This window comes from Cryptomeria japonica, chromosome 8 (genome assembly GCF_030272615.1).
Source record: "Cryptomeria japonica chromosome 8, Sugi_1.0, whole genome shotgun sequence".
Taxonomy (NCBI): Eukaryota; Viridiplantae; Streptophyta; class Pinopsida; order Cupressales; family Cupressaceae; genus Cryptomeria; species Cryptomeria japonica.
The window spans coordinates 85,962,759-85,987,719 of NC_081412.1; the positions used below are offsets into that span (position 1 = coordinate 85,962,759).

At 34.8% G+C, this 24,961-nt stretch overlaps 2 protein-coding genes across 10 annotated transcripts; one reads left to right on the top strand and one right to left on the bottom strand.

Annotated features, from left to right (window-relative positions):
• Window positions 1-1,114: 1,114 nt before the first annotated feature.
• On the bottom strand, window positions 1,115-23,161 carry LOC131038468 (uncharacterized). Of its 9 annotated transcripts, none has more exons than XR_009104489.2 (8): window positions 22,531-23,156; window positions 22,290-22,352; window positions 19,066-19,125; window positions 18,002-18,245; window positions 12,053-12,191; window positions 11,531-11,696; window positions 6,327-6,464; window positions 1,115-1,455 (listed from the first exon to the last, which is right to left on the bottom strand). XR_009104489.2 is itself a non-coding variant. In XM_059210103.1 (3 exons), exons 1-3 carry the CDS (start codon window positions 22,900-22,902, stop codon window positions 19,120-19,122), a joined length of 441 nt encoding a protein of 146 aa, XP_059066086.1. In that variant the 5' UTR covers window positions 22,903-23,159; the 3' UTR covers window positions 18,266-19,119. The 9 variants fall into 9 exon arrangements, 1 of the variants encoding a protein (XP_059066086.1); XR_009358757.1 differs by lacking the exon at window positions 1,115-1,455 and adding an exon at window positions 11,285-11,437 and having other exon boundaries at window positions 6,072-6,464; window positions 22,531-23,160; XR_009358759.1 differs by lacking the exon at window positions 6,327-6,464 and having other exon boundaries at window positions 22,531-23,158.
• LOC131038467 (uncharacterized) lies at window positions 8,066-10,475 on the top strand. Its single transcript, XM_057970908.2, has 5 exons — window positions 8,066-8,192; window positions 8,306-8,604; window positions 8,714-9,110; window positions 9,242-9,653; window positions 9,764-10,475. The coding sequence occupies exons 3-5, from the start codon at window positions 8,883-8,885 to the stop codon at window positions 9,955-9,957; spliced, it is 834 nt and encodes a 277-aa protein (XP_057826891.2). The 5' UTR covers window positions 8,066-8,192; window positions 8,306-8,604; window positions 8,714-8,882; the 3' UTR covers window positions 9,958-10,475.
• Window positions 23,162-24,961: the final 1,800 nt, after the last annotated feature.

Consider the following 24,961-nt stretch of genomic DNA (forward strand, 5'->3'; position numbering starts at 1 on the left):
CATGATCAATTTTGGAGGCAAAGGTGGAGCTTTCAGTTTGAGGCCTGAAAATGGGGATTTTTGAAGATAATGCAGTCGTTTGTCATCAGTTTAGGAGCCCACATGGATAATGCATGGGGTCAAGGAGAGGTTTGGGCCCACAAACTCTCAGTTTGCAGCTATTATAGGCCTTTCTCTATCTCATTCTTCACCAAATTTGACCCAGGATGAATCAATCATGCAAGATAAAGATAGAAGCAAGAAAGGACAATCAGTTAGAGCTCAGTCTTGAGAGGCACAAACAGTTCTTCACCGGCTTCTCTTCAGTTACTCTCAAGGCTTCTTTTATATTCTTTCCTAGTTCTTTTCTTTCTCTCGGCTAGCCTATTGTAGCTTTTCCAATCTCTTTCAAGATGAATAACATTGTAACACAAATTTTAGAAGCATTTTCGAATTTGTATCAACAATTCCTTCCAGTTTCAATAAAAGAACAACAATTTTCCTTCTTAATACTTCATGACATAGAGAATTTTGTTGTAGACAAATATTAAGGGCTAATTTCAAAGTTTTCTTTGTTGCAATTTCAAATATATTGAAAACTATTTTGAACGAGTGTTTAGAGAGTTTGAATACAAATGATGTTTGCAGCATCGCAAACTGTAAGATATGGTTTGTTTTGTAAAATAAAAAAATAAACATGTTTGAATTTGTTATTGCTTGCTTAGATTATGATCAAGGGAGTACTTGTTGCAGATTAAGCTCTCTCTCTCAATTTGATCTGTATCATAGTCAATATGAGAAATGTCTTTCTAAAGGGCTTTCAATTTGTTAGACAAAACAGATGTGTTTTGGACATCTTTTATAGACATAAGGGAAAGAATATTATAATTTAATAAATTATCACATAAATGATTTAATCTATCAATCTCAATTTTTATTGTAGTTCATTTATATTCAAAGCAACAAAATAAAGCAATGAAATGCATACCAATATTAAAGATCCCAAATCTATAAAATTACTCTTAAAAGTTCATCATAGAGGGGTATAAACAAAAAACACACAGAACAAAGCATGGTGGTCACACAACGTGATCATGAAAACAATCTAAACATCAAGCACATGTACATACCAGGTTTCATGTTTAATCATTCACATCAACCTCACCAAACACATCAACTTCAATGATAGCAACTTCCTTGTAATTATTACCATCCATGGAAAATCCTAGATGTTGATTGTCAATCATAACAATTTGACAAAAAAGTACTTAAAATAAAATAAAATAAATACAAAAATACATGCAAAAGACAAAATTCCACACCCTAAGTTTTTAAATAAGGAAAAATAAAAGGGCAAAAGGAAAAACCTAAGTTGATGATGCAGCTCAATAATCCTCTGTTGTCAATGGTCTGTGAGAAGTGCTAATACTAGCATGAGAAATGGGCCCATGAATCCAATGCCAGTGCCATGAATGGCTGAAACATAAATATGAGTCAATCTATAAGAAATTAAAACAAATCAAAATATTTATTCTCAAGAAAAATAAAACACAGTGTGAAAAATTAAAGAATTGAGAGAAAAATATCCTTTGAAGTGGTCAAATCTAAAACTTAATATCTACAAATTTATACTAATTTTAGCAAAACATTGAATTACATCCTAGATCTAATATGTGATGCTCACTATTGTCATCGTAATGGCATAAAGAGTAAGCCACGTCAAAAGCAACAAAGATAATAATAGTAAGGATGAATAAACCAGGGCTCACAACTTCAAAGGTAGGCTATTTTATATTATTATCATCATAATATAATCAACTGTTTATATATAAACAATCTACGATTCCTATTTGTTCAAACAAGGAAAACAATCCATTAGTTATTTGAGTAAAGATAACCTATAGTAAGATCTATGATTCATATTCATTCTAGCAGATAATCTATAAGATCTTTGATTCCTATTCATTTTCCTCAATACATTTTTTTGGCCCTTAACCTCGATACCTTGTTTAAGTTATGCTTAACAACTCTTCCTCGAGTGCCCTTCCTTTGTCAAACTTTCCTCATTCAATAGTTGTTTCTTAGTGTGTCGTCATCCTTAATCCCTATTAATCTAAAGCTTTGCATACCTTAAGAGGGAAGAGTTAATCCTCAACTCTGATCCTCAATTCTCTAATTTGAGTTAATCCTCAACCCTGTCCTCAATTCCCTAATTTCAAATATTGACTACATAACAGCTCACCATAATGGCCCATAATGTCACATGCATGCCAAATAAACTACGAACACCTAGAAAGGTACGATCAACTATCAAATATCTTTCACTACTTGAGGATTATTAGTCCCTGCCTTTGGCAGAGACTAATGTTTTCACGAAGCTATATTGCGATTAGTTGCTGCTTTGGAAACTGTGCTATCTATGGTTTGGATTGTTTTTTTTCATTAAACTGATTTATCTTTTTTTTCTACTTTTTTCTGATTGGCCCTGGGTATTTTTGCTGGTGATATTTTCGGTTTCAGTTAACAAATATTCTGGAAAATGAACAACAACAACATTTGTTTAATAGTCCACTTTTTTAGGTTTTCAATTAATAAATATTCCAGAAAAATGAACAATGACAACATTTGATTAAAAGTCCATGTGCCTTGGCTTTGGTTCCACATTTTGCATACTCCACAAGTGTTTTGCCCATTAGAACAGGTGGCTTTAGGCCCCTCTTCAACTACCATGGTTGTTGTGGCTGCTATAATTGTCCTTTTTCATCCGGTTGCTCATTCTTGGATTATATACATATTTCTGTTCATTTTCCCATTACTTAATAATCCACCACATATACCAATATTTTCTTTTCAAATTATCTTTTTCTCCTTCCCTATTTATGCTTATCAGATTTTTTTGTTGGATTAACATTGTTCTTTCACCATGGTAAGGGATTTTTTTCATTTTTTAACTTTAATTATGTGTTCATGAGAGCCTCGGTGTTTTTTCTAATATTTTGCTTCTTATAATTTTAATTTAATTTTACTTTACCAGAATCTGTGCATGTATTAGGAGTAACTCTGCGTGTTTTTCACCACATGCAAATCACCATACTATTGTCATGCAAATCTTCTTTGGACTAGAGTATAATCTGTTTTTGTTAGCTCCCTAGTTTAACATAGTTTTCATAGTTTTCATTATTCAGTTTAGATAGCCTAATTTAACTACCAGTTCTAATACTAGCAAAGTTACCCCGAGTTTCCGGGACGGGGATGGCAGGGGACGACGGGACACGTTTCCAGGACGGCAAATTTTTTTGCCAAATTTGGGGACGGCAGGGGACGGCTATATAAAATATAGGAAAAATTTAAAATATATAGGAAAATTTCAAAATTCTAAATGTTCATATGAAAACATAGATAAAGCATGCATACATACATTATATTCATATGAAAACAATAAAACATGGATATAGCATGTGTATGATACTATGAAAAGTTGAAAACATTTTATAATGTAAATTTTGAACATACAACGTTGTTAATACTCAATAGACAATATGCAGTTATGCATTCATAAATCAGAATTTCAATTCATTCACATTGTCAATATGCATATCAATAGACTCGGAGGTTAAATTTTCCCTACTTCTATCGACGCAGTTTCCCCCCATATTTTTCAACGAGGGTTTGGGGGCAGCGCCCCCAAGGTGGGGTCAAGGGGTAGCGCCCCTTGCGCACTCCCTGTCGCAATATAGGGTGGGGTCGAGGGGCAGCGCCCCGCGAGGCCAAAAAAACTTATTCTTTAATAAAGGCTTTGGGTGTTATTTTTCTATTGACTACACTACTAAATGCCCAAAAAATTAAAAAAATTATTTTCTAATCTCTGTGTCAAAATGCCCAAAGGCTACACTGCTGCCATATAGTTTCATTGTCAAAATTATGAATTAAATTAATAAATTTAAAATTTAATTAATGTTATCTTTTAATTTTTTTTATTTTTAATAACAATTTGAATTAATAAGGAGCTGCTATTAGAAAATTTAAATTAAAAATTAAAAATACAACTTTTTAAATTTTTTTAATATTTTTTAAGGGCCTTAGAATGGGGGACGTCTGGCCGTCCCCGGGACGGATTGGGGACGTCCCAGCCGTCCCCAGCCGTCCCCAGGACGTACAGACGTCCCCCAGAGCTAGGACAAGCGTCCCCCCGTTTCGGGGACGTCCTCTCAAAAAACAGGGCAATTTGGGGACGGGGGGAAACGTCCCCTGGCCGTCCCCAAGTCCCCGAAACGTCCCCGGGACAGGGACGGGGGTTTTCAGGTCGGGGACGCGTCCCCGAGTAACTCTGAATACTAGACAAATAATGCAATATGAATTCATTATTGTTAGAAAAAGCTAATTGTTGTTATTACATCGTGGTAACTAACTGCTAGTTTATGGATTGCAAATTCTATAAAAGACGGACCATTGTGCTATTTTAGAATAAGCTGCCATACAATCTGTATTTGATACAGTTCTGAAATATATACAAAAACAAAGCACTTCTATTAAAAAACAGAGCACTCTAATTATTAAAACATAAAAGAAAAATGCAGTGAAAAGTTATGGAAAAAAAGAAACATTTTGTGAATGCTTCCAGGTTTTAGATACACGTATGCTAGGGCAATGGCAAGTTCAAGATATGATGAAAATCCCCTTTCTAAAATGTTTTGATAAATTCCTATAAATTCTGTAGAGCTCTTTGTCTTGGCACACAACCTAGAAATATGGTGGAAAAATGGTTTTCTATTTGCAATTAGTTCAGTCCAAGAGAACTGTGCGAGAAGATAATAAAAGACATTCACTATCATTTGGTTTTTATGTTTTTTATAGTGCATGAAAATTAATTTCTGGTTTTTATGTTTAATTGGCTCGTAGTTGGCCAAACTCCAAACCATAATTTCTCGGGGCTTTCTACTTCTGCAAAAAAAAATTCAGAAGCATGTCCAATGGAAATGAAGATGGGGAGACTGGAGAGTATTAACGATTTCTTCCTAATTATTTTGCCTTAAATTATTGTGACTAATGTTCTCGGTTATCAGTTTTGGCATTAGTTCTTGTTGAAATTTGTACACTAACTTAATTTCAATTAGGCTGATGGGCATAGTTTTGATGGTTCAATTATTGGTTTTACCAAGCAATGGAACTTGTAAGTATGAAGCCAAGTAATCATCCTAATTCAATATTGAAGCTCTCATTTGAATTGATTTTGCAGATGTTATTCTTGTGATGTATCAAAAATTATTGTGATGGTATTTTATATTTCAAACAGGAAGTAGAGAAAATTATGCCTTGACCTTATTTATTTTTCTAAATTGAAAACATGGGTTCTTCTATTATTAAAGCCAAAGTAGAATAGTAGTAGTCTTCTCATTCTTGCACATGCATGCATGTATATGTGCATGCATGTTTGTGTGTATGCTTGGCAAACACATATATTTGCATGTTTATGCACATCTACCAAATTTTCTCGATGTTTGGGTATTATATTGGATCTTTACTTTAAAACTCTAATTAAAGTATTCGCGGCCTTGCCTTTTATTTAAAGGGCATGCCTTCGTAGTTTTACTACTTAATAAGTTTCGTCGCCTCTGTTGTATTTTCCAAAATAACCATTGCATTGTCCAAAACAATGTTATTCCTAGGTGTCATGCTTCACATTCCTCTAAAATAAATAGAAGTTTAGTTTACCAGGTCATTCACAAATAAAAATCTTAAAAATAGAATTGGTGAATTTTAAAAATAATTTTGGTTAACATCATTTCCGAATAATTATTTTCAAAACTGTGAGTTTTATCTTCAGGCTCTTTTGCATCCCTATATTTCTAATCTCTTATAGGTTCATAGTTACAGGGCGTTAATTCAATGGTGGTTTCCTCTTCAAATGGTGAAATACGAGCTCTTCTTCATTGGGATTGAATCTAAAGCCTGGTAGCAGAGCTGAGTTCTAAATATCTAGGCAAATACAATGTCTAGATCCCAGTTTGTGAAATATATGATTTACAGTAAAATGGCAATCTCGAGGAGAATGTACTAGTTTTGTCACTAAAATGTACAGCGTATTCAATTGATAAACAATGTTCATAATTAGTTTTGTCAATAAAATTTACAGGATAGTAATACATATTTACTGTATTTTATTCACAATTTCAATTTGCTCTCTGAATGGCATGTAAATGGAATGCTACTATGCATTGAACTTAAAGATTTTCTCCTGAATCTATAGGTTTAGATTACTACTAGTTTTAAATGTAAGATTCAAGTTTGGAATTCTTACAGAAATTTATACTATTTAGAGCTATCTCCAATATTAGCATTGTTGTTACCTCCTAGTCCAGTATATTATGCCAAAGAACTTAGATCCAATGCAAAGTTTTCTCCTCTCCTTCAGCATTCCTAACAACACTTGCCATTACCTACTGTAGCTTGCAACTGCAACTGTAATCCCAACATTTGCTGAATACCTAATCAAGAGGAAATTGTCCTTGGTGAGCATTCATCCTTGCTATAAAAGGAGAAATCAAATAAAGAACTACAAGTTGTACTAAAGGAAGAACTATTAAGCATCCTTGAAGGTGAACAAATAGAGTTAGAAAGAAAAGAGCACTTTTAGGCACTGCTACATAGAGGGGGGTTTTAAGACAATATTTGAGACAATTTTTGAGTGAATTGTCTTAACTTGAGACAAAATAAAACTTGTGTATTGTCTTAAACATTGTCTTTAAGCAAGTGTCTTAAATTATTGTCTTAAAAATTGTCTTTATAAAGACAATCAAAAACACCAATATTATTGTCTCTTGAGAGACAATTGAATTTTCGTCTCTATAGAGACCAAGGATGACACACTCATCGAAAACTCGCTGAGTTTTTGGACTTGGCGAGTAGTAATGACTTCTACTCCCCAGGAAAACTCGCCGATTTTTTGGCGAGTTTTTGCCAAAAACTCGGCGAGTTTTAAACAAAAACAGCCAAAAACGGCAAAAAATACAGTCATTTTTTGTTTTTCGGTATGGTTTTGGGCTGAGAAGGGGGAAACTCACTTGGAAGGGCTTGTAAGGTGATTTGGAGTGATTATTGGGTGATTCCAAGTGGATTTGAAGGGGATTTGAAGGGAAAATCAGATTCCCAGGTAAGTTTTTTTATTTTTTTCTATGCCTTTTTTAAAACAATTTGTTTATTTTTTGTTGCATTTAAATTGATTACAAATGATTCCTAGGTAGTCTAAATCATTTCTAAGTTATTTACACAAGATTTATAACAAGTTTTGTTGAATTTTCACAATTTTATTGAAGAATCTAGTTTTCAAAAAAACAAATCATACCCTATTTTTTTCTTAAAAAAACTTCAAATGATGTCTAAATTTATTTAAACTAATGTAGATAGTTTGCTTAGTGCTAAATTGTTTAACTAAAATGTTAATTTTTTTTTTCACTTTGTATGTGTAGGTTAAGTAAGCATTAATCATGGCAAGGGAGCAACGGCCACTAGATCCATGCCCATCTAGATATATAGGCACCTGTCCTAGAGGTGCTAGAGATGGGGCATGGAGGTATGCCTATGAGGGACCCGATCCTGGATCAATTATATGCATAAAGTGTGAGAGAATACTTCATGGAGGCATCAACCGCCTCAAATACCACCTTGCAGAAATAGATAGGCATGATGCTAGAGCATGCCCTGGGACTAGTGAAGAAATAAAAAGACAAATGAATGCCCTACTTGCAGCTGGGGAAGAGAAGAAATTGCAAAGGGAGAGGGCAAAGCTAGCCATGAGATCAGCCATAGCTGAATCTCAAGGTGTTTCTATTGACCTTGAAGAGGAAGAAGAAGACTTGAGGGCATAGTGGGCTCTCGGTGTGGCCCACGTATCCGCAAACCCACCATCACCTCGCCCATTGCTTATGCTTCCTCTAGTAGAGTACCTGGCACTGTTCCACATCCATCACAACGATCAGGGTCGATAGGTGATTATTTTGTGCCCAAGAACACACCTGGAGCACAACCATCATTCGAGGCCACTGGATGGAATAAGGAGGTACATGAGAAAACTAACATTGCAGTTGCGGATTTTTGGTACTTCAACAACATTGCATTCAATGTGGCGGAGAATGCTTATTGGCTGAATTTGGTGACTGCTATGACAGTTTCAAGAAAGGGGTACAAGGCCCCTTCTCGCAGGGATTTGAGTGGGAGTTTAGTAAATTACTACATAGTCCACTTGATTTCATTTTTAATTATTTTTTAGATTTCTTGTTTATTAAATCAAAATTGTGTACTAAGACCTAATTTCACTTTGCACTTACAGGTTGCTCACAAATGCAGTTGCTAGAGAAAGATAAGTGATGGAGGATCAAAAAATTGAATGGGCAAATTATGGCTGCACCATTCTTTCTGATGGGTGGATAGATAGCAAGAACCGCACCATCGTCAATTTTTTGGTCGCTTGCAAAGACAATGTAGTGTTCTTGAAATTTGTTGATGCCTCCAGCAAGGTGAAAAATGCAGAAACATTGGCTGGAATGTTGGAGCATGTCATCATGGAGGTGGGGGTAGAGAATGTGGTGCAAATCACCACAGATAATGCAGCAGCATATGTGTCAACAGGTAGAATCCTTTTGAATTATCACCTTTAGGCATTAGCAATATTTTCATTTGTTGTGGGCTTTGTTTTACTTGGTTGCATATTTCTTAAGAATAAATTCTTCTTTTGCAGGAAGAATCCTCCAAAGAGGCACCCCACTCTTTTTTGGACACCTTGTGCAGCACATGTCCTTGACCTTCTTTTGGAGGACATAGGAAAACTTGAGTGGGTGACTCAAGTTGTGGAAGATGCAAGGAGGATCACCAAATATATTTACAATCACCCTTGGGTCCTAAATTTGATGAGACAACACATGCAAGGGAAAGATTTGGTTAGAGCTGGTGTCACAAGGTTTGCAACGATTTTCTTGACGTTGCAAAGCATTCTAGCTGCATTGACTTCTTTGAAACAAATGTTTGTGAGTGGAGAATGGCTTAACTCACCTTATTCAAAGAAGCCTGAAGGAGAGGTTGTCGCATGCATAGTCTTCGACAGCCAATTTGCACAAAGGGCTACAGAGATTGTGAAGGTTGTTACTGAATTACTTCAAAACTTTAATTTTTTAATTTTAGTTATTCTTGATTCAAATCTCTCATTACTAATTTGTAACTTCATTATTTAAATTTTGATCTTTTTGTAATTTGTATTTTTCAATTGTAGGTGTCAGAGCCCTTGGTTCGAGTTCTTCACTTGGTGGATGGGGATAAAACCCCAATGGGATATCTTTATGAGGCCATGGATAGGGCCAAGGAGTCTATCAAAAATTACTACAAGGGGGATAGGCTCAAATTTGATCCCATTTGGGAAATTGTTGATAGGAGGTGGAACAATCAGCTCCACCAACCCATTCATGCAGCAGGGTACTTCCTCAACCCTCGTTTTAGGTTTGGGTGTTCTTACTCAGATTCGAATGGAGAAGTCATGGAGGGCCTCAGTACATGCATTGAGAGGATGGTACCTGATGTTGAGGAGAGAGACCTCATTGTGAGTGAGCTCCAAAATTACGAGGGAGGGAGGGGTAAGCTATTCTCTTCAAAGCTGGCTAGGAGAGGAAGAACCACTCAAACCCCAGGTATAACATTTGCCATTTGGATTTTGGGATCTAAAGACTAAAATGATTGATAAATTATGTTTTCGCTTTTCTCTTTGCTTACTAACTTTTCCATTTTATTTATTTTGTAGATGCTTGGTGGCAAAATTGGGGTGGAAACACCCCACATCTCAAAAACTTTGCCCTCAGAGTCTTATGTCAGCATTGCAGTTCATCCAGTTGTGAGCACAATTGGAGCTTGTTTGAAACAATCCACACGAAGAAGAGGAGCAAGTTAGCGCAGAAACGGCTCAATGACCTTGTCTATGTGCAATATAATCTTTGATTGCACGTAAGGAAGGTAGAGGAACTAGAAGGTGGTCCAATTGACTTGGATGATATAGATCCTTACAGTGATTGGACATCACAGGAGCAGCCTCCATTGTTTTCCGACACTAACATCACTGATTTGGAGAGGCAGGCTATGGAGGAGGAGGGTGGATTTGGTTTCAGGCTGGATGACATTGAGGAGGATGAGGATGAGGATGAGGATGAGGATTCATTGCCAATGCCAGAAGCAGGTGGAGACATAGCTTCATCCAGGATGGAGGATGAGTCTCAATCAACCATACCGAGCAAGGAGGCACAGTCACGCCCAGTCCCACAGCAGACTTATACGACTAGACAGTCTAGACCCTCTAGTTCTACCTCTCCCCAAGCTTTTGCTAGAGCTGGGAAGAGGAAGTTGTAATTGTAATTTGTAATGATGTATTTACTTTTGTTTTTACAAAAACTATTTAGTAATTTACTATTTTGCTTCCAGGCTTCCAGCCATCAACATTCCTCATGAGGATGCGATTTTGTAGACACTTTACATTTAAATATATCTAGAATCAGCTTGTTTCTTTTGTGTTATCATTTATTGACTCATTGGATGCATCTTCTCATTAAATTTTGCAAAAAAAATGCATTTTTTACTAAGTTTAAGCGTGTTTTTAAGTTGCCGAGTTTTTCGCTGAGTTTTTCCGAGTTTTTCGCTGAGTTTTTCCGAGTTTTTCGCCGAGTTTTTTTCCCAAGGGCTTGGCGAGTCGAGCCGAGTCGCGAGTAGTTTAACTATGATAGAGACTATATCTATAATAATAAACATATTGTCTCTATAGAGACATATGTGTATAGAGATAATATGTGTCTTGAATCCCACTTATTGTCTTTCTTAAGACAATAAAAATATTGTGTTTAGAGAGAAAACCACTTTTGTCTATCTAGAGATGATATAAAACAATGAATTTTTTAAAATAGCTCATTATTCAGATAAATCAATATTGTTAAATATAACCTACAATATCATTGATTAATTCACGTTAGGGCATGATGGAATTGAACCACCATCATTCTGCTTGTAAAACAGGTGCTCTTCTATTGAGCTAGTACCCTTTAAAGAATAATTTTACCCTTTGGAATCTTAGGTCTCAAAACACCCTTTGGTTTAGTAGTGAGTTTTAAATTCAACGAATGGTTGAGAACATGTGACCTTATGCATATCCTACCAAAATAAGTTGTAAGAAGAATCACCAGTGGAAAACCTTCAAAACTAATAGTTTAAACCGATACTAAAGAAATTAAAAACCTAGAGGTCTATGAATCTCTCAAAGAAAAGAGGACTCTCCACCTACCTTAACCATACTCCAATTGGATGAAGCTCAAAGAGCCCAGGGATTTGGGCTATTAGCCTTCTAGGAATTCCAACAGGCACACTATCATATGCACTGTATGAGATTGTTGTCCAAAAAACAATCATCGTGGGCACTCCATAATCTGCTAAGAAACTTCTCAACAACCATGTTTAAAAAAGCAATCAATACTTAAACTTGAGCAAGAAACTTTTTGATCACCCAAATCTTATATTAAAGTAAAATTACCTGTGTCATATCTAGATGATCGAGCTCATCTTCTTTTCAATGATGTGAACAGTAGGTCAAAAGACAAAACAATCCCAAATAGGTTGTTTGAGAAACACCATGGATATTTCAGTTGCTCATGATTGGGATCACCGTTTTCGAGTATGCAAAATTCTTCTACCATAACCTACAAAGAGAGTTTTATCAGATTAAAAAAAAAAATACAATTTTTTTTAATATGAATTCAGTTTCAAGTGATATTTGATCAATGAGTATGTTATGTAAAGAATTTACTAAAAGATCAAATCTTGTTGTGTAAAAAAACTGTATATCAGAAACAATGAAGCTGAGATCATGTCTTGAATTTAACAATATGAATACCCCACAGTCCTTAACTCTAAGAGAAAGCATGTATATAATTGATGTACATGGTGGTACAGGCTTCCAAAAGTGTTTTGAGGTGTTTATCCTCCCAATAAAAAAAAGAAATCAGTAAGAAGTGAAAACTTCACGACAGATTATGATGAAAATTACTTCATATACCTTGATAGCTTCTTGCAGAAATAATACAACAATTAACATGCCAAAGACCTCTCCGGCTAATCTTTTAAACGTATTGATGATTGTGCAGGAACTGAAAATTGCAAAAACAAATAGCAGCAGTGTTGTCCACACACAAGCCCTACACAAAATGCCTTCCATCAATAAAGGTTTTACAAAATACTTTCTCCCTTAAAATAATACACTATATGACCATCTTCTAGATCCCATTACATGTATCAAAATACAAAGGAAACAATATATAGTGCTCGCTATATGAATTCTCTAATACTGTGACTATTCATATTTACGATCCTATCCATGTAAGAAACAATCTTTGTCCCAAATCACCCCTGTCTTTTGCAAAGATATACATATATGTATACATAAGAGTTGTGGGATTGCAACTCCAAGAATCAACAGAGGTTTTCCTCCAATCAAGGAATGCATAATTCCATATGAGCTAGTAGAAATCAGTGTCTGAATAGCAGTTAAGGTGTCATCTGCAAAAGAAAAAATGTGTTAAGAAGGTATTCCCATATGTTTTCATAAATATCTTTGAGGGAAGACCTGAGACAACCCTATAATAAAGATGACCTGTTACCTGTTATTCGCTTTCAGGTTAAAAATAATTTGTTACTGAATTTTGTGGTCTTATGTACAAGTTTGAGAGGTTAAGATGTTTTTAAGAGGTCAAAATGATGCCAATGCCTCAGGTTATGGCAGAAAATGTTTTTTGAAACATTATACTTCTTCTATATTTGGAATAGAAAAACTCCAAAGTCATGAATGCTCATGTCTTATAAGAAGGTTAATGAAGGGGTAGAAAATGTATTCCCACGTTGATTTGAAGCAAGATAATCTTTTGCATAGCATCGGAGGGAGATGAAAGTTGAAAAGAAAAAGGTTATCCATGTAGAATGAGGACGTCTACAACCTTTACCAAAGTTGCATGGACACGGATATAGTATCCGATACGGATACGGTATCGGATACGGATACAGCTATTTTTTAATACCCCCAATATGGATACGGCTGGACACGCCATTCATGAAAAACACATACACATATATTTAACACAATTTTCTAAGTTATTCGAGGAGATTTTCATTACTTCAAAAGCAATATAGACACATAATTGCTACATAAATAATGATAAGTAGATATAACATTTTACAATATGCAAAAATGGAAGAGTTGCATTGGAAGATAACTCAAAAAATGGGTCACTGAATTTTTCTTTCTCATTTTGTGTAGGTTTTGTTAATACCATTTTTTTTTTAAAATGCGTAAATGAAGTTTTTTAAAATTAAATTTAGGAAGATTTACGTCAATTTTGTTTAAAAATCAAATCACCTTAGTATTTAGCATGGTTGGAAATCAAGCATTTTTGGGCATGCGTGGGTACAATATTCGACGTGTATCTGGGCTGTATCGGATACGTATCCATTTCAGAAACGGGAGCGGATACGGGGAAACGCGTTCCCGAGGAGGGACAAAGGAGTTTCCGGCAACTCTGACCTTTACCCACCTTGCATATGTGAACTTAGGGTTCCTCTCATTTAACCTTGAGTTTTAATTTCTCATCTGGTTGTTTTCTAATGGAAATGGAGTTTTAACAGTACAATATTGCATGTAAACCCACCTTCATCTGCATCTCATCCTCCAGGATCCATTAAGGAGCAGTAATAAAGATCATGCAAGAAGCAGTTCCTACATTTCAAAGCAGTTAAAAGCCATTTTGAGGGGATTTTGGACATGACAGTTTACTTCAGTGATTAAGGAGAATGCATGGAGGATATTAAGCAAAGACCATAGGAACTACTAATATCCCACGCAAAGATCATGCATACATCATACAGGTTCTCTATCTCTTTATTACCTCCTTTTTATTTCAGTTTAGGGAAGAACTATTTGCCTCATGTATTTAGGGTTCAACCATCAAAGCTAGGCACAAAAGAGCAGCATATATCATGATAGCCATAGAGGAATCAATGGTTACAAAGTTCAAAGGATAGTTGTTTTGCAAACAATAAAAGTAGAAGCACATTGAACCCATATTGTCACAGAGGAAAATAGATTATGTAACAGTCCTAGGGCTTTCAAAGATTCATCGAATCTCAAAGAACAGATCCTGGAGAAGAAGGTTGCAAGCAATAGAGCATAATCACCATGTATAGTCAAAAGTCACAGATGCCTAGAAAAGATAGCAAAATTGTCATAGATACAGTCATCAGTGTCATGAGTTACAGGGTTTTTGCAGTCATCATAACATTTGACAGTGACACTAAAGCATACCAAACTCAAAAGAACAGAGCAAGCCTTGATAGCCCTGGACACCATGGGCATAGATGAAAAAGTGATAAAAGCCCAAGGGAAGGTCTCACAGGCATACAGGGGTATAATGGACAGAGATGCCAATAAAGGATAGTCTGATTGTTATGAAGAGTACAGTAAAAGAGCATTGTGCTAAGAATATTCAAACCAAATCCTTTGTCCATATTCATATGTGATTCTCACAATCAAAATACACTATTTACTGTCTTTGCATGAGTCTTGAGATGAAAGCACTACTATCAAAATGTGGATATAGACTCAAAGATTAGCATCGAAACTATAGTGAGCTGGTATAATGACTGTATAATCCGTTTGAAAGGTTTCACTTTCATTGTTTTGGCATATAGGACAAAGACATATAAGCCCTTACATAGGGAAAACTTAGACTTATTACCCATCATAAGGGTTCAATAGCACCAAAAAAGGTAGAGTTTTTAGTCTTTATAGATGCAAGGGTCTATAGAAGGATATAGCCATATGAGCCACAACAATGAAAGATCAGGGTACTCAAACACCTTGTTACTGTCATGACCCAGTAGTGAGACTCTGTTAAATGCCAGAATTTAGTCTTCATAGCAGTTATTAGGCAGCCAAGACACAGAGCATAAATAATGAAAGAAGGATATCATTCAAGATACAAGAGTTCAACTCATGATATCATAGCCATACATGAAAGGAAAAGGATGGTCAAAAGAATAAGTTGGCAGACCTTGACACATAAGATCGCAACCAAGAGTAGCTCTTAACACAGTCAATATGTGTTTAAACAAAAGAATAGATTCAACTCTCAAGCAACAGTAACAAAAACAGTCAGGATGGTAAGTGTAAGACAGAGGTTGTCACACTGATATGGTAGAGATTCAAGTGACTCTCATAGCCCATTAGAAGAGTCAATACAAGACCAAAGACCTCTAAATCCAAAACAGAGCATCAAGCTTCAAAGAGAATATAAGACCAAATACAGTTACAGTCAAAGCAATAAAGAATAGGGTTCTCAGTCCAAAGTCAGGTACATCTTCAGAGGCAAATACATTATTAAAAAACTAAGATCCGAAGCGGTGAACTGAGCAGCATGTAAAGATCAAAGTCAAGATAGTCATGATAAAGATAACATTTGATCTTGAGCGAATAGGAATACATCTTAAGGCGTAGTGAATAGTAATGTCAAGGAAAGGTTTGGACAGTTGCTATAGAGAAGAGTAACAAGTTACCAAAGGAGACAATGTAACTCTTTTAAAAGAAAAAGAGCAACTAGGTTAATTTTCAAAGAAATACTTGGAAGGAACATTATTCAACCTTTTTTCACATATTCCAAGTTCAAGCTAAGCCTAACTCGGGTAAGAAGAGAAATAACTCAAGTTTGTTCCAAGAAGCCTAGTTTGCATGAGAGAATCCATGATTTGCAGCTTGCTTATGGCTGCCAGAGATTACCATACCACCAATAGATACTTATGGAGCAAAATCATGTGCGCATCATAAAGATACTTTCAGTTCATATGTAAAAGAAGGGCTCATTTGACGAATGCCAGTTTCAAGGGCATGCAAAAGATGCTTCAGAGTTTGTTCACATGAAAATAAGACCACGTGCAAAGCCTTTTGCCTCCCTATTTCACTCCCATAAAACCACAAGGGATGATCTTCGGAAAAACAAATAGAGACAATCAGTTGACGAGCAGCAGAAGGGCAGTCTTCAATCAAAATTTATGCTACAAGAGATCCATGCGTGGGGAAAGGAATTGCAAAGCCTCAAATAACAGTTCAAGTTTGAGTTGACTCACGAATAGAGGTAGGGTTTCATCTTTTAACTCATACTTTGAAAAGAAATGGAAAAAAAAATTGTATACATCATGAGATGCATGTCCATACTGTTTTTTATTATGGTTTTCTATGCATATTAAGGAATAAAAGTCTGTTATATCTGCTCATTAAAAAAATGAGGACAAAGCCTAGGATTCCCATACGCTAAATGTACAGTCAAAACCCCTAAATGTTATCCTCTGAAGTTTGTTCTCTATGTGATATCAATGTTTGGAAGACCATAAGCTCAATAGCAGCAGAAGAATCTGGTAAGGAGACCAGAGTATAGGAGCCCATATACACAGGAAAGCCCCAAACACAGCCACAAAGACTTTAATAGCGGCTATGAAGCCAAAACCCATGGTATAGAGACAGTCACAATGCAAATATCAAGAAGCAGAGATTCAAAAAAGACAGTCTCAAGGATAAGAGCACCAATGTTAAGGTCTTTTTCAAGGTATGCTATTTGAAAGGGGTCTTAAGGAGGTCACAGTATATAAATGGTCACAAACACAAAGATCGCAATCCTCCAAGATAGCAATGACAGTTCAAGTATAGGGTCTATAACCTTGGAGTAACCCAAAGAAGGATAAGGTACAGAACACGGAGATAGAAAAAGACAGAGCTCTTCAAAGAAATCTCTTTATCAATCATGAAGGATACAACACTCAAAGCTCTGTGATAATCCAATAAGTGCAGCAATTATAAAGACCACAATGGCAATGAAATGAGTAGAGTAGGTTGTCAGCACATAAGGAGGGATCATTCACCAAAAGAATACTCACTTCTAGACACTCATAAGAGACCTTTGAATATGTATCAAGGCTTCATCAAGAACAAGGGCAAAGAAATATCCTTTAACAGTCATAACATTGATCACAAATTAACCAGTCAAAGAGATCACTTGCACCTACAAAAGACAGATTTAAAGCTAATAATGTGGAACAAGAATTTGAAAGGTTCGTACTGAAAAATTAATAACTTGCAATTTAAGTTGGAGCATGGACAAAATCCTTAAATTAATGACTGAACAACACTTCCCAAATGTGGAAACAAAATTATATAGATACAGCAGCAGAAAACAGATGGAATACACAGACCAAAAATAGGCATAATCACCTGCTCCCAATAATTATCATTCTCAATTGTAACTTATTGAGTAAAGATGGGTAAGGCTTGGCCTTTCCCCAACTTAGAGTCTTAGATGCCAATTTCTGATAGGTTGGAAACAAATCAAATGCATCTAAAAAGAATGCAAAAGATAAAACTTCAAATAGGTATTTCAATCTACAAAAAATCCATCAGTGACACGCAACAAAGTCATTGTATGTTCAGTCACTTCATATGTCATTACAGTAGTACAACAAATGAGAGTATTTCAGAATTACAACAATTTATGCTAGTGCCCATTGGTTTTATTTGTCAACAAATTTGGACTAGTCTGAGCTATTGTAATTTTCAGCTCCACTTTCACTACTTTTGAAAGAATTATAATTTAAATTTCTTATAGAGTAAGGATTATAATTTAAATTTCTTATAGAGTAAGAATTATAATTTAAATTTCTTATAGTGTAAAATTGTTTAACATAATCTTAAGATTTTGCAAACTACAGTATATTTATACCTTTATCATATGAGAAGTCCTTCATCCACAGGAATAACAACATAACTTAAAGTATTAGTATTACCATATTTTTCCTACCACAGGCTAAAAAATCAGAGATTCATAAATTGATACTTAATATTTTTGCAGTCAATGATCTTAAAATAAATAATAAGAGAACAACAAGAGTTTCCAGTCAAAGAGTCCGCACTCACCCGACTGGACATAAGTTGTAAGACTTTGTTCAAACCCGAAGGCAATCTGTTGCATAAGTACTATTCCCTCCGTAATTCACTTTATTTCTGAATTAACTACTACCCTTTTCTCTGCATCTCCCATCTGCTTCCATTGTTCAATTGTTCTAGAATGGCCATTGATACCCACCTTGATGAGATTCATGGATATGTTCGGCCCAAATTACTTTGTGGCTCCATAATTTGCAAGATCAGGTAAAAATAACTGCAAATAGAAGCCCAAAAAAGGAATGAGTAAAATGCTCATGCATAATTCTAGACCAAGTATTTTAACATCTTTTTTAGGCCTCTGTCCAGTATGATGCATCATCCAATCCAAAAATACAAAACTAGTAAGCTTTTGTTCCCTAATTTTAGAGTCATAAACTTACATTTTTATCACCATATGTGCATACCAAGACTGTGGTGTGTTCACAAACCAGTCCATTTTAGTATTTATAATCCTGACCTTATTTATAATTTCTACCGAATCCCACTTATACACTCAAAAGTCTAAACATATAAATGAGAACCTAGAGTGAATTCCAGAGAACAACTTAAGTTATTATTCCCAAAATCTTGTGGACATCTTACCCACCAAAATCGACTGGGAACTGAAATTGCTAAGGTATCTAGGCCAGCAATATATTCCATAGAACAACTTAAGTTATGTTGGGAACTGAAACTGTTAGGGGACCTTTTTTCAAATTTCAAATTGTACAGTGTACACTAGGTCAACAACACATTCCTTTCATAAAAATTAGAGGGATTTGGTATCAGATGAATCGAGGCAACAAGCTCAAAACTACAAATGTTTGAAAATCCTGTTCATGTTTGAAACTTAAGTTGCAAGCCAATAAATTTTCCTCATATAGACGAATGAAGGTATGTTATCCTATAAAGGAAAAACTACTACACAACTGAAATTGCTACTAAAACCCACTTCAGATTTGGAGGGCAAAAATCCCTCGACCCTTCAAAGACAGAAAAATGTATTATGTTACTTAGTTGTATGAAATATTCAGTCGGAAAAATACTGCACTCACCTGTGTAAATATTCTGAGTACGAATGGAAGTATGAAGAAAATGTCAATTTCCTGTCAACTCTGTGTAGATGAACAAAAGTGCGATGAAAGGTCAATTTATGTCAACTCTGCGGGATTGATCTAAAAATTGCAACATGACAAACAATGGGTATTTAATATCTAAAAAGGGAACTATAAACAACTTTTTCTGAAGATGAGATGACATATGGTGACTTATAAAATAGCTGTCAGGGAAAAAATAGGCAAGGCAAAAAAGTTTAAAGAGATTTTGTCCTTACAGATGACTAGATGCAATTTAGCATATATCCAGATACATTAAACAAGTGCCAGAGATGGAGAAACACTTCAAGTTTAATTTTCTTACTATCAAGATGATCATAGCTGGCTTCACCAATTACGAATGTGCACGTTGTGCTTTAAAATAAATTCAATATGCATCTAGATGAACAAGTAGCTGCAATAGTTTATGTAAAAAACTTCATTTCACAAGTACCCAGGATCACAAATAACAAAGGTTATAATGGAGGGAAAAACACATATTTACCAGTTGTGCAAATGAGAAAAACACATATTCAGGAGAGAAAATCAAAATCCTGAATGGAACCGACCCAAGGTATTGTCTACTTCAATAGACATAAATCCTAAGGAAGAGATTCAAACAACCACCACAACACACACAAATGTTTGTAGAGGTTGCTGGATACTTAAATGATAAATATAACTTTATAAACAACCAAATAATAAATACAGAATCAAGCACCCTGTACAACATGATTTTGAATTGGTAAGGTAATAAAGTACAAAGTTTAACTAAGACATACCAAAATCAAGTGTTTTGTACAAAATTCAGATGAGATAATAAAGATATTGATAGATATGTCACGCACCCCATGAGAAATAGTTTTGAATTGGCAAGCTAAGAAACCATAATTTCTCAACTTAGTTATACAAAAAATGACACAGTTCTTGTAAGATTCCAATGACAAAAAATAAATATTTGTAGAGACAGATGAATAAGGAGGTTTAAAAAATGGCCACCAAGGTTTGGATTCTTATTGGATATTTTTAAATTCCCATAAATTTAACGTTGGGAAAGACTTAAAAGAAATAAACATAAATTTCAAGTTTCAACCATCATTGAGATGCCTAAATATTATTATTTCCAGCTACAACAAAAATTATTATCTTAATGGACATGAAATTGAATGCCTAAATGCTTGGCACAAGTGTTGCTCAGATGCCTAGAATTGTGAGAAAATGTTTTCAAACCCCTGCGCATGTCACAGAGTTAGAAAGAAAAGAACACTTCGAGGTGGTGCTATCATCAATGTCAGCATTTGAGCAACCAGTAGAGGAAATTTTTGAAGACCAATATGTAAATCATAACGATTGCATCATATCATTCTTTCATAAGATGAGAGAAGAAATTTCGAGAAGGATTTTGTTGCTCTTTATTGAATCAAAAGGAGTTTTTTTGGTTACAATACTGAAAATATGAAAGTATATCAGTTTAAAACTTTTGAAAATAAGTTACAGCCTATGCCTTTGTTGTGTGCAAAAAGAATGAAGAAAAGAACTGATAAAAGAGAGTTTACAAATTTTGTTCATATGAAATCTTTTCTTCTTCAACTAGAAAAGGAACTTGAGGCTAACTCTACCTCTGACCTAATTGATGCTTTGAAATTCGCTTCAACAGATTGTAACTTTACTTCAATTTCATGACCTAATTAAATCAAATCTATACATAAATTATTCATAAGAAGTTTTTGAATTCAATTGTTACTTGAAGAAAGACTGAGAATTTTGACAACTTCAACCTATTGAAACCAATAAACACAACCTATTACCTCTACTAATCATGAACTTTCTTGCTTCAACTTTGTTTAAATAAGAAAGAATTAAAGGATCCATATGTAAATCATAACGATTGCATCATATCATTCTTCTCATAAGATGAGAGAAGAAATTTTGAGAAAAATATTGTTGCTCTTTATTCTGATTTTCTGTTCTATACTGCTAATCTGATTGCTAAAACTAACAGCCTAGCCACTACTACATTCTCTTGACTTCTACTGTTTAATCACTGCTTTTGAAAAGCAAACAAAGTCACAGATTATTTGGCTAATGGCAATGATGCTTCTGAGCACCTAACACTGAATAATGACTCGAATGCTTTAAATCAAAATAGGATCTCATTGGCAAATAAGAGTCCACTATGTTTAGTTTATGATGTCATTTTTAATCAGTCCTAATAATATTTTGGGGAGAGCATTCAATGTTTCAGCAAGCAAACATTTAACAGACTTTTAAACTCATTACTACACACGCAATCTCAGCTATCTCCAAGTGGCACGTGACCTATCATATCTACTAATATGCATGATTAGTAGAGTTACAAGTTGTTTGAATAAATTAAATCTGACCTCAAAGGACTTCATGCATATTTTAAAGATTAAAGCGGAATAAAGAATGAAGAACTCAGCTATCTTTAGTTTTCGAAGGCACAACGGCTTGGCTCCTATTTCTTCTCTAGATTTTTTCTATAAATCTTCTCTCCTTTTCCGCCTCGTTGCAAAGGTGGAAACTACTAGATTGGTATATAGTCCATACCTGTGAAATAATCAGTCCTACCCGCAGTTCAAGATCGAGATCGAGGGCCAATGCCATTCTCTAGGGGCTTACCAGGTACATAGGTTCAGAGGCAATTATTTATCCACCAATAGCAGACCCATTGCAGTAGTAGATACAAAGGCAGGAGCAGTTTACCGATGGAAGGCAAATGACTTTCAATAAAGCTATTGGAGGTAGTGGTGGAGAAGCTGGGACGGGAAGGGATTCAGCGGGCTATGGGACTGGTATCATTCCCGTTCAGTTAATCTGGAAGTTGTTAACGAATTCAAATCCCTAACTCTACCCTTCGATATATATATATAATTTTTTCGTCTCATTCAGAGATAACAACTTCCAAGAATGTTTAGAGGTGCTTTTGTGCCCTAGCCTCATGAATTCAATGAAGCAGAATGCCATGATAGCCAAAATTAATGCAAAGAATTAAATCTTAGAGAGGTCAATTTTTCATGTCATTTTGAGCGATCTATTATTAAATTTCATAGGGTGTTTGTCAATGCACAGTTTTATTGGGCAGGGTAAACAATGCATTGCTCTGATGCTTCATCTGCTACCACAGATATGTAAAAAAATAAAGATACTCTACAAAGAATTACCTGGAAGAGGAAATTTGATTTCATTCGGTTGCTATTTTCTGATCCTTTGTTTTGCCTCTTCATCTTTTACCAGCCAGAATGTTAAAAACCAAAAAACAAATAATAGATAAAAACCATGAACAGATGGACCAGGGAGTTTTCAGAGTTAAATATTGTTCATAAACGTGATTAACGCATCTTGGTGTAACAAATCAAAACAATAAATGATATTTGACAGTTAATAAATTATGTATTAGCTTACAAATTTTAAATTCGAACATGTATGTCCATATTTGATGCCGATTCGTTGAACGAAGCTACAAGAGGTATTTAATTCCAGGGTTTGAGCCTTCACAGGTTCGAATCTCGACATGGCTGAAGAATTCAGAGAAGAGAAAACCGAGGATTTACTTTCAAAGCCTACTACTCCGCTGGATAGGCCTGTGAGAGAAAAGAAGCCTGCAAAAACCTTTGATCCTTCCACCATTAGGGATAGCCCCAGAGAATTCATCATTTCCACCATTAGGGATAGCCCCAGAGAATTCATCATTGAACAGGGCAAAGGCACACAGCTTAAGAACATTTCAAATGTGGCATATAAATTCACCAGAGGTAATGAAATGCTGGAAATCATTCACGATCTTCTTTATGGAAGGCGCGGAAATGCTTATCATTTTAAGAGGGATGTTTTGCAGTTTTCAGAGTTTGGGAAAATTGAAATTGAAGGACAAGCTCCAGAAGATGAAGAAAGATGATTTGTGGAGGGTCTGTGATGTAATTGAACTAGACAAACTCTTGCCTTAAAAATGCCAAGGATTATAATGTCAACTTCACATGCTTTTCCCCGCTCCATGCCATTTGAATTTTCATTACCGTTGTATGTTTCATTTGAATTTTCTTTACTGTAGGTAGGTTAGTTTCCAACATTCTTTCAATACCATTGTAGGCTGGTTAGTTTTTAACATTCTCTCAATGGTTGGTATTTTGGTACAAATTAGTAGCTTTTAGGTATTAATTTTTTTTAATATTTTTTATTAATTTGGGTGTAATTTGATTATTATATTAAGATTTTTAAGATTTTTATATAATAGTAATTAACATTAATATTTTTAGATGTGTAATGGATTTGTTATAATAATTTATATTTTGTATGTTTATACAATTGATTAAAACAATTAATTTGTAAGAGTAGTGGTAGCGAAAACATTAAATCTTAAAAACAACATATAATGGTGGTATGATGCTCTATGGTTTGATGGGTAAATATTAGCAATGACATGTTACAAGTACACATACTCAAAAAAAAAATTAACTTAATCAAAACTTTTAGAAATATTATCAACATTGTTCCAACCAAAAATAAGTAAAAATCATCAATCATTGTTCAGAAATATGTAATATAAGGAAACTAAAGCAAATATACCTAGCAATTCAAATAGAACACAATAAATTTTTAACAATACAAAGTTTTTATGCATTCAAATGTGCTTATGTTCATTTATTTTCTTACCTTGGTAATTTTGGTGAGAAGTGAATAACAATGACAATAGTAACTTTCAAAAGATTTCAAAATCCATGTGCATGCTCTTACTTAAGTTATAGCTAACAATCTAATTCTCTACAAGACACCCACTTCCTCTACCCTCTCCACATCTCTTCCTTGCATTCTTTTTTTATTTTATCTTTCTATATATTTGTTATATTTTATTATTTAGCAATAGGAAGTATCCTAATTTCTAGTATTTCGTCTTTAAAAAAGAAAAGTCTCTACTTATACCTTTATTATTATTAAATTGAATAGGCATTTGCTTTTCTTCTTTCTTTTGGAGAGGAGATGAATAAGATTCTTTAACATTCACTTTCAAGATTTTTAGCAATAAATTTATGATTCCCTCAATCAAATAGGCATGGATCCTTTAGTGAGCTATTCTACCCTCCACCTAGCATACTTTTCTCTAGGGGCAAGTCATGAAATGTCACACTTCCCACCATATTTTAGGAGTTTCTAGATTATTGGACCAACAACTATCCTCTCCAAGAGGATGCCCATGTGCATAGAATCTTGTTGTTCTACAAGATTCCTATCTTCTAAAAGGAGTTCAAACTCAACTAGACAAAGAGGTCCCCATTACTTGGAAGAGGTTCCACATAGGATACTTCTACATCCCTAATAGAACAAAGAAATTTAAAACTTAGCCCATCTATAAATTTGTAAGATCCCAACTTGGAACAAAGTTGTGAAGCAAGGTGAAGATGTGACTTTAGCCTAGGGGAAGCCATGAAAAAGTGTATTGTAGCATTTGTGACTCAATGGCAAATCTGATTGAAGAGGTAGTGGTGAATTGTTTGAGCATGTTGCATGGCTTAGCGAGACCCTTTATTTCATGTCAGTAACATCTGCATACCTCTCATATGCCTTTATGCATCATATTATTCCTTGTTTTACATCACCAAATCATCCCTATCACAAGTGGTGGGATTTTGAAACACTACAACTACCATCCCCACCCTCAAATTTCCTCTTCCACCTTCCTTCATTAGACTCAATGATTGAACTATTGTAAACCTACTCGAGCTCCACTTGTTTTTGAAAGATTTGGAAATTTTGGTTTATTTTTCTCCATCTACCTAAATTTATGTTCTTATTTTTCATACTCCTTAAAACCTCAAACTATCAACCAAATTTGTATAGA

What these genes read in the sequence shown, in the direction of transcription:
- LOC131038467 (XM_057970908.2), top strand. Translation starts at nt 8,883, where the DNA reads ATGAGACAACACATGCAAGGGAAAGATTTGGTTAGAGCTGGTGTCACA. An exon ending in GGGCTACAGAGATTGTGAAG is followed by an intron (nt 9,111 to 9,241) that starts GTTGTTACTGAA and finishes TTTCAATTGTAG; the next exon opens with GTGTCAGAGCCCTTGGTTCG. An exon ending in AAGAACCACTCAAACCCCAG is followed by an intron (nt 9,654 to 9,763) that starts GTATAACATTTG and finishes TTTATTTTGTAG; the next exon opens with ATGCTTGGTGGCAAAATTGG.
- LOC131038468 (XM_059210103.1), bottom strand. Translation starts at nt 22,902, where the DNA reads ATGATTTCCAGCATTTCATTACCTCTGGTGAATTTATATGCCACATTT. An exon ending in CATGTTCGAATTTAAAATTT is followed by an intron (nt 22,353 to 22,530) that starts GTAAGCTAATAC and finishes GGCTGGTAAAAG; the next exon opens with ATGAAGAGGCAAAACAAAGG.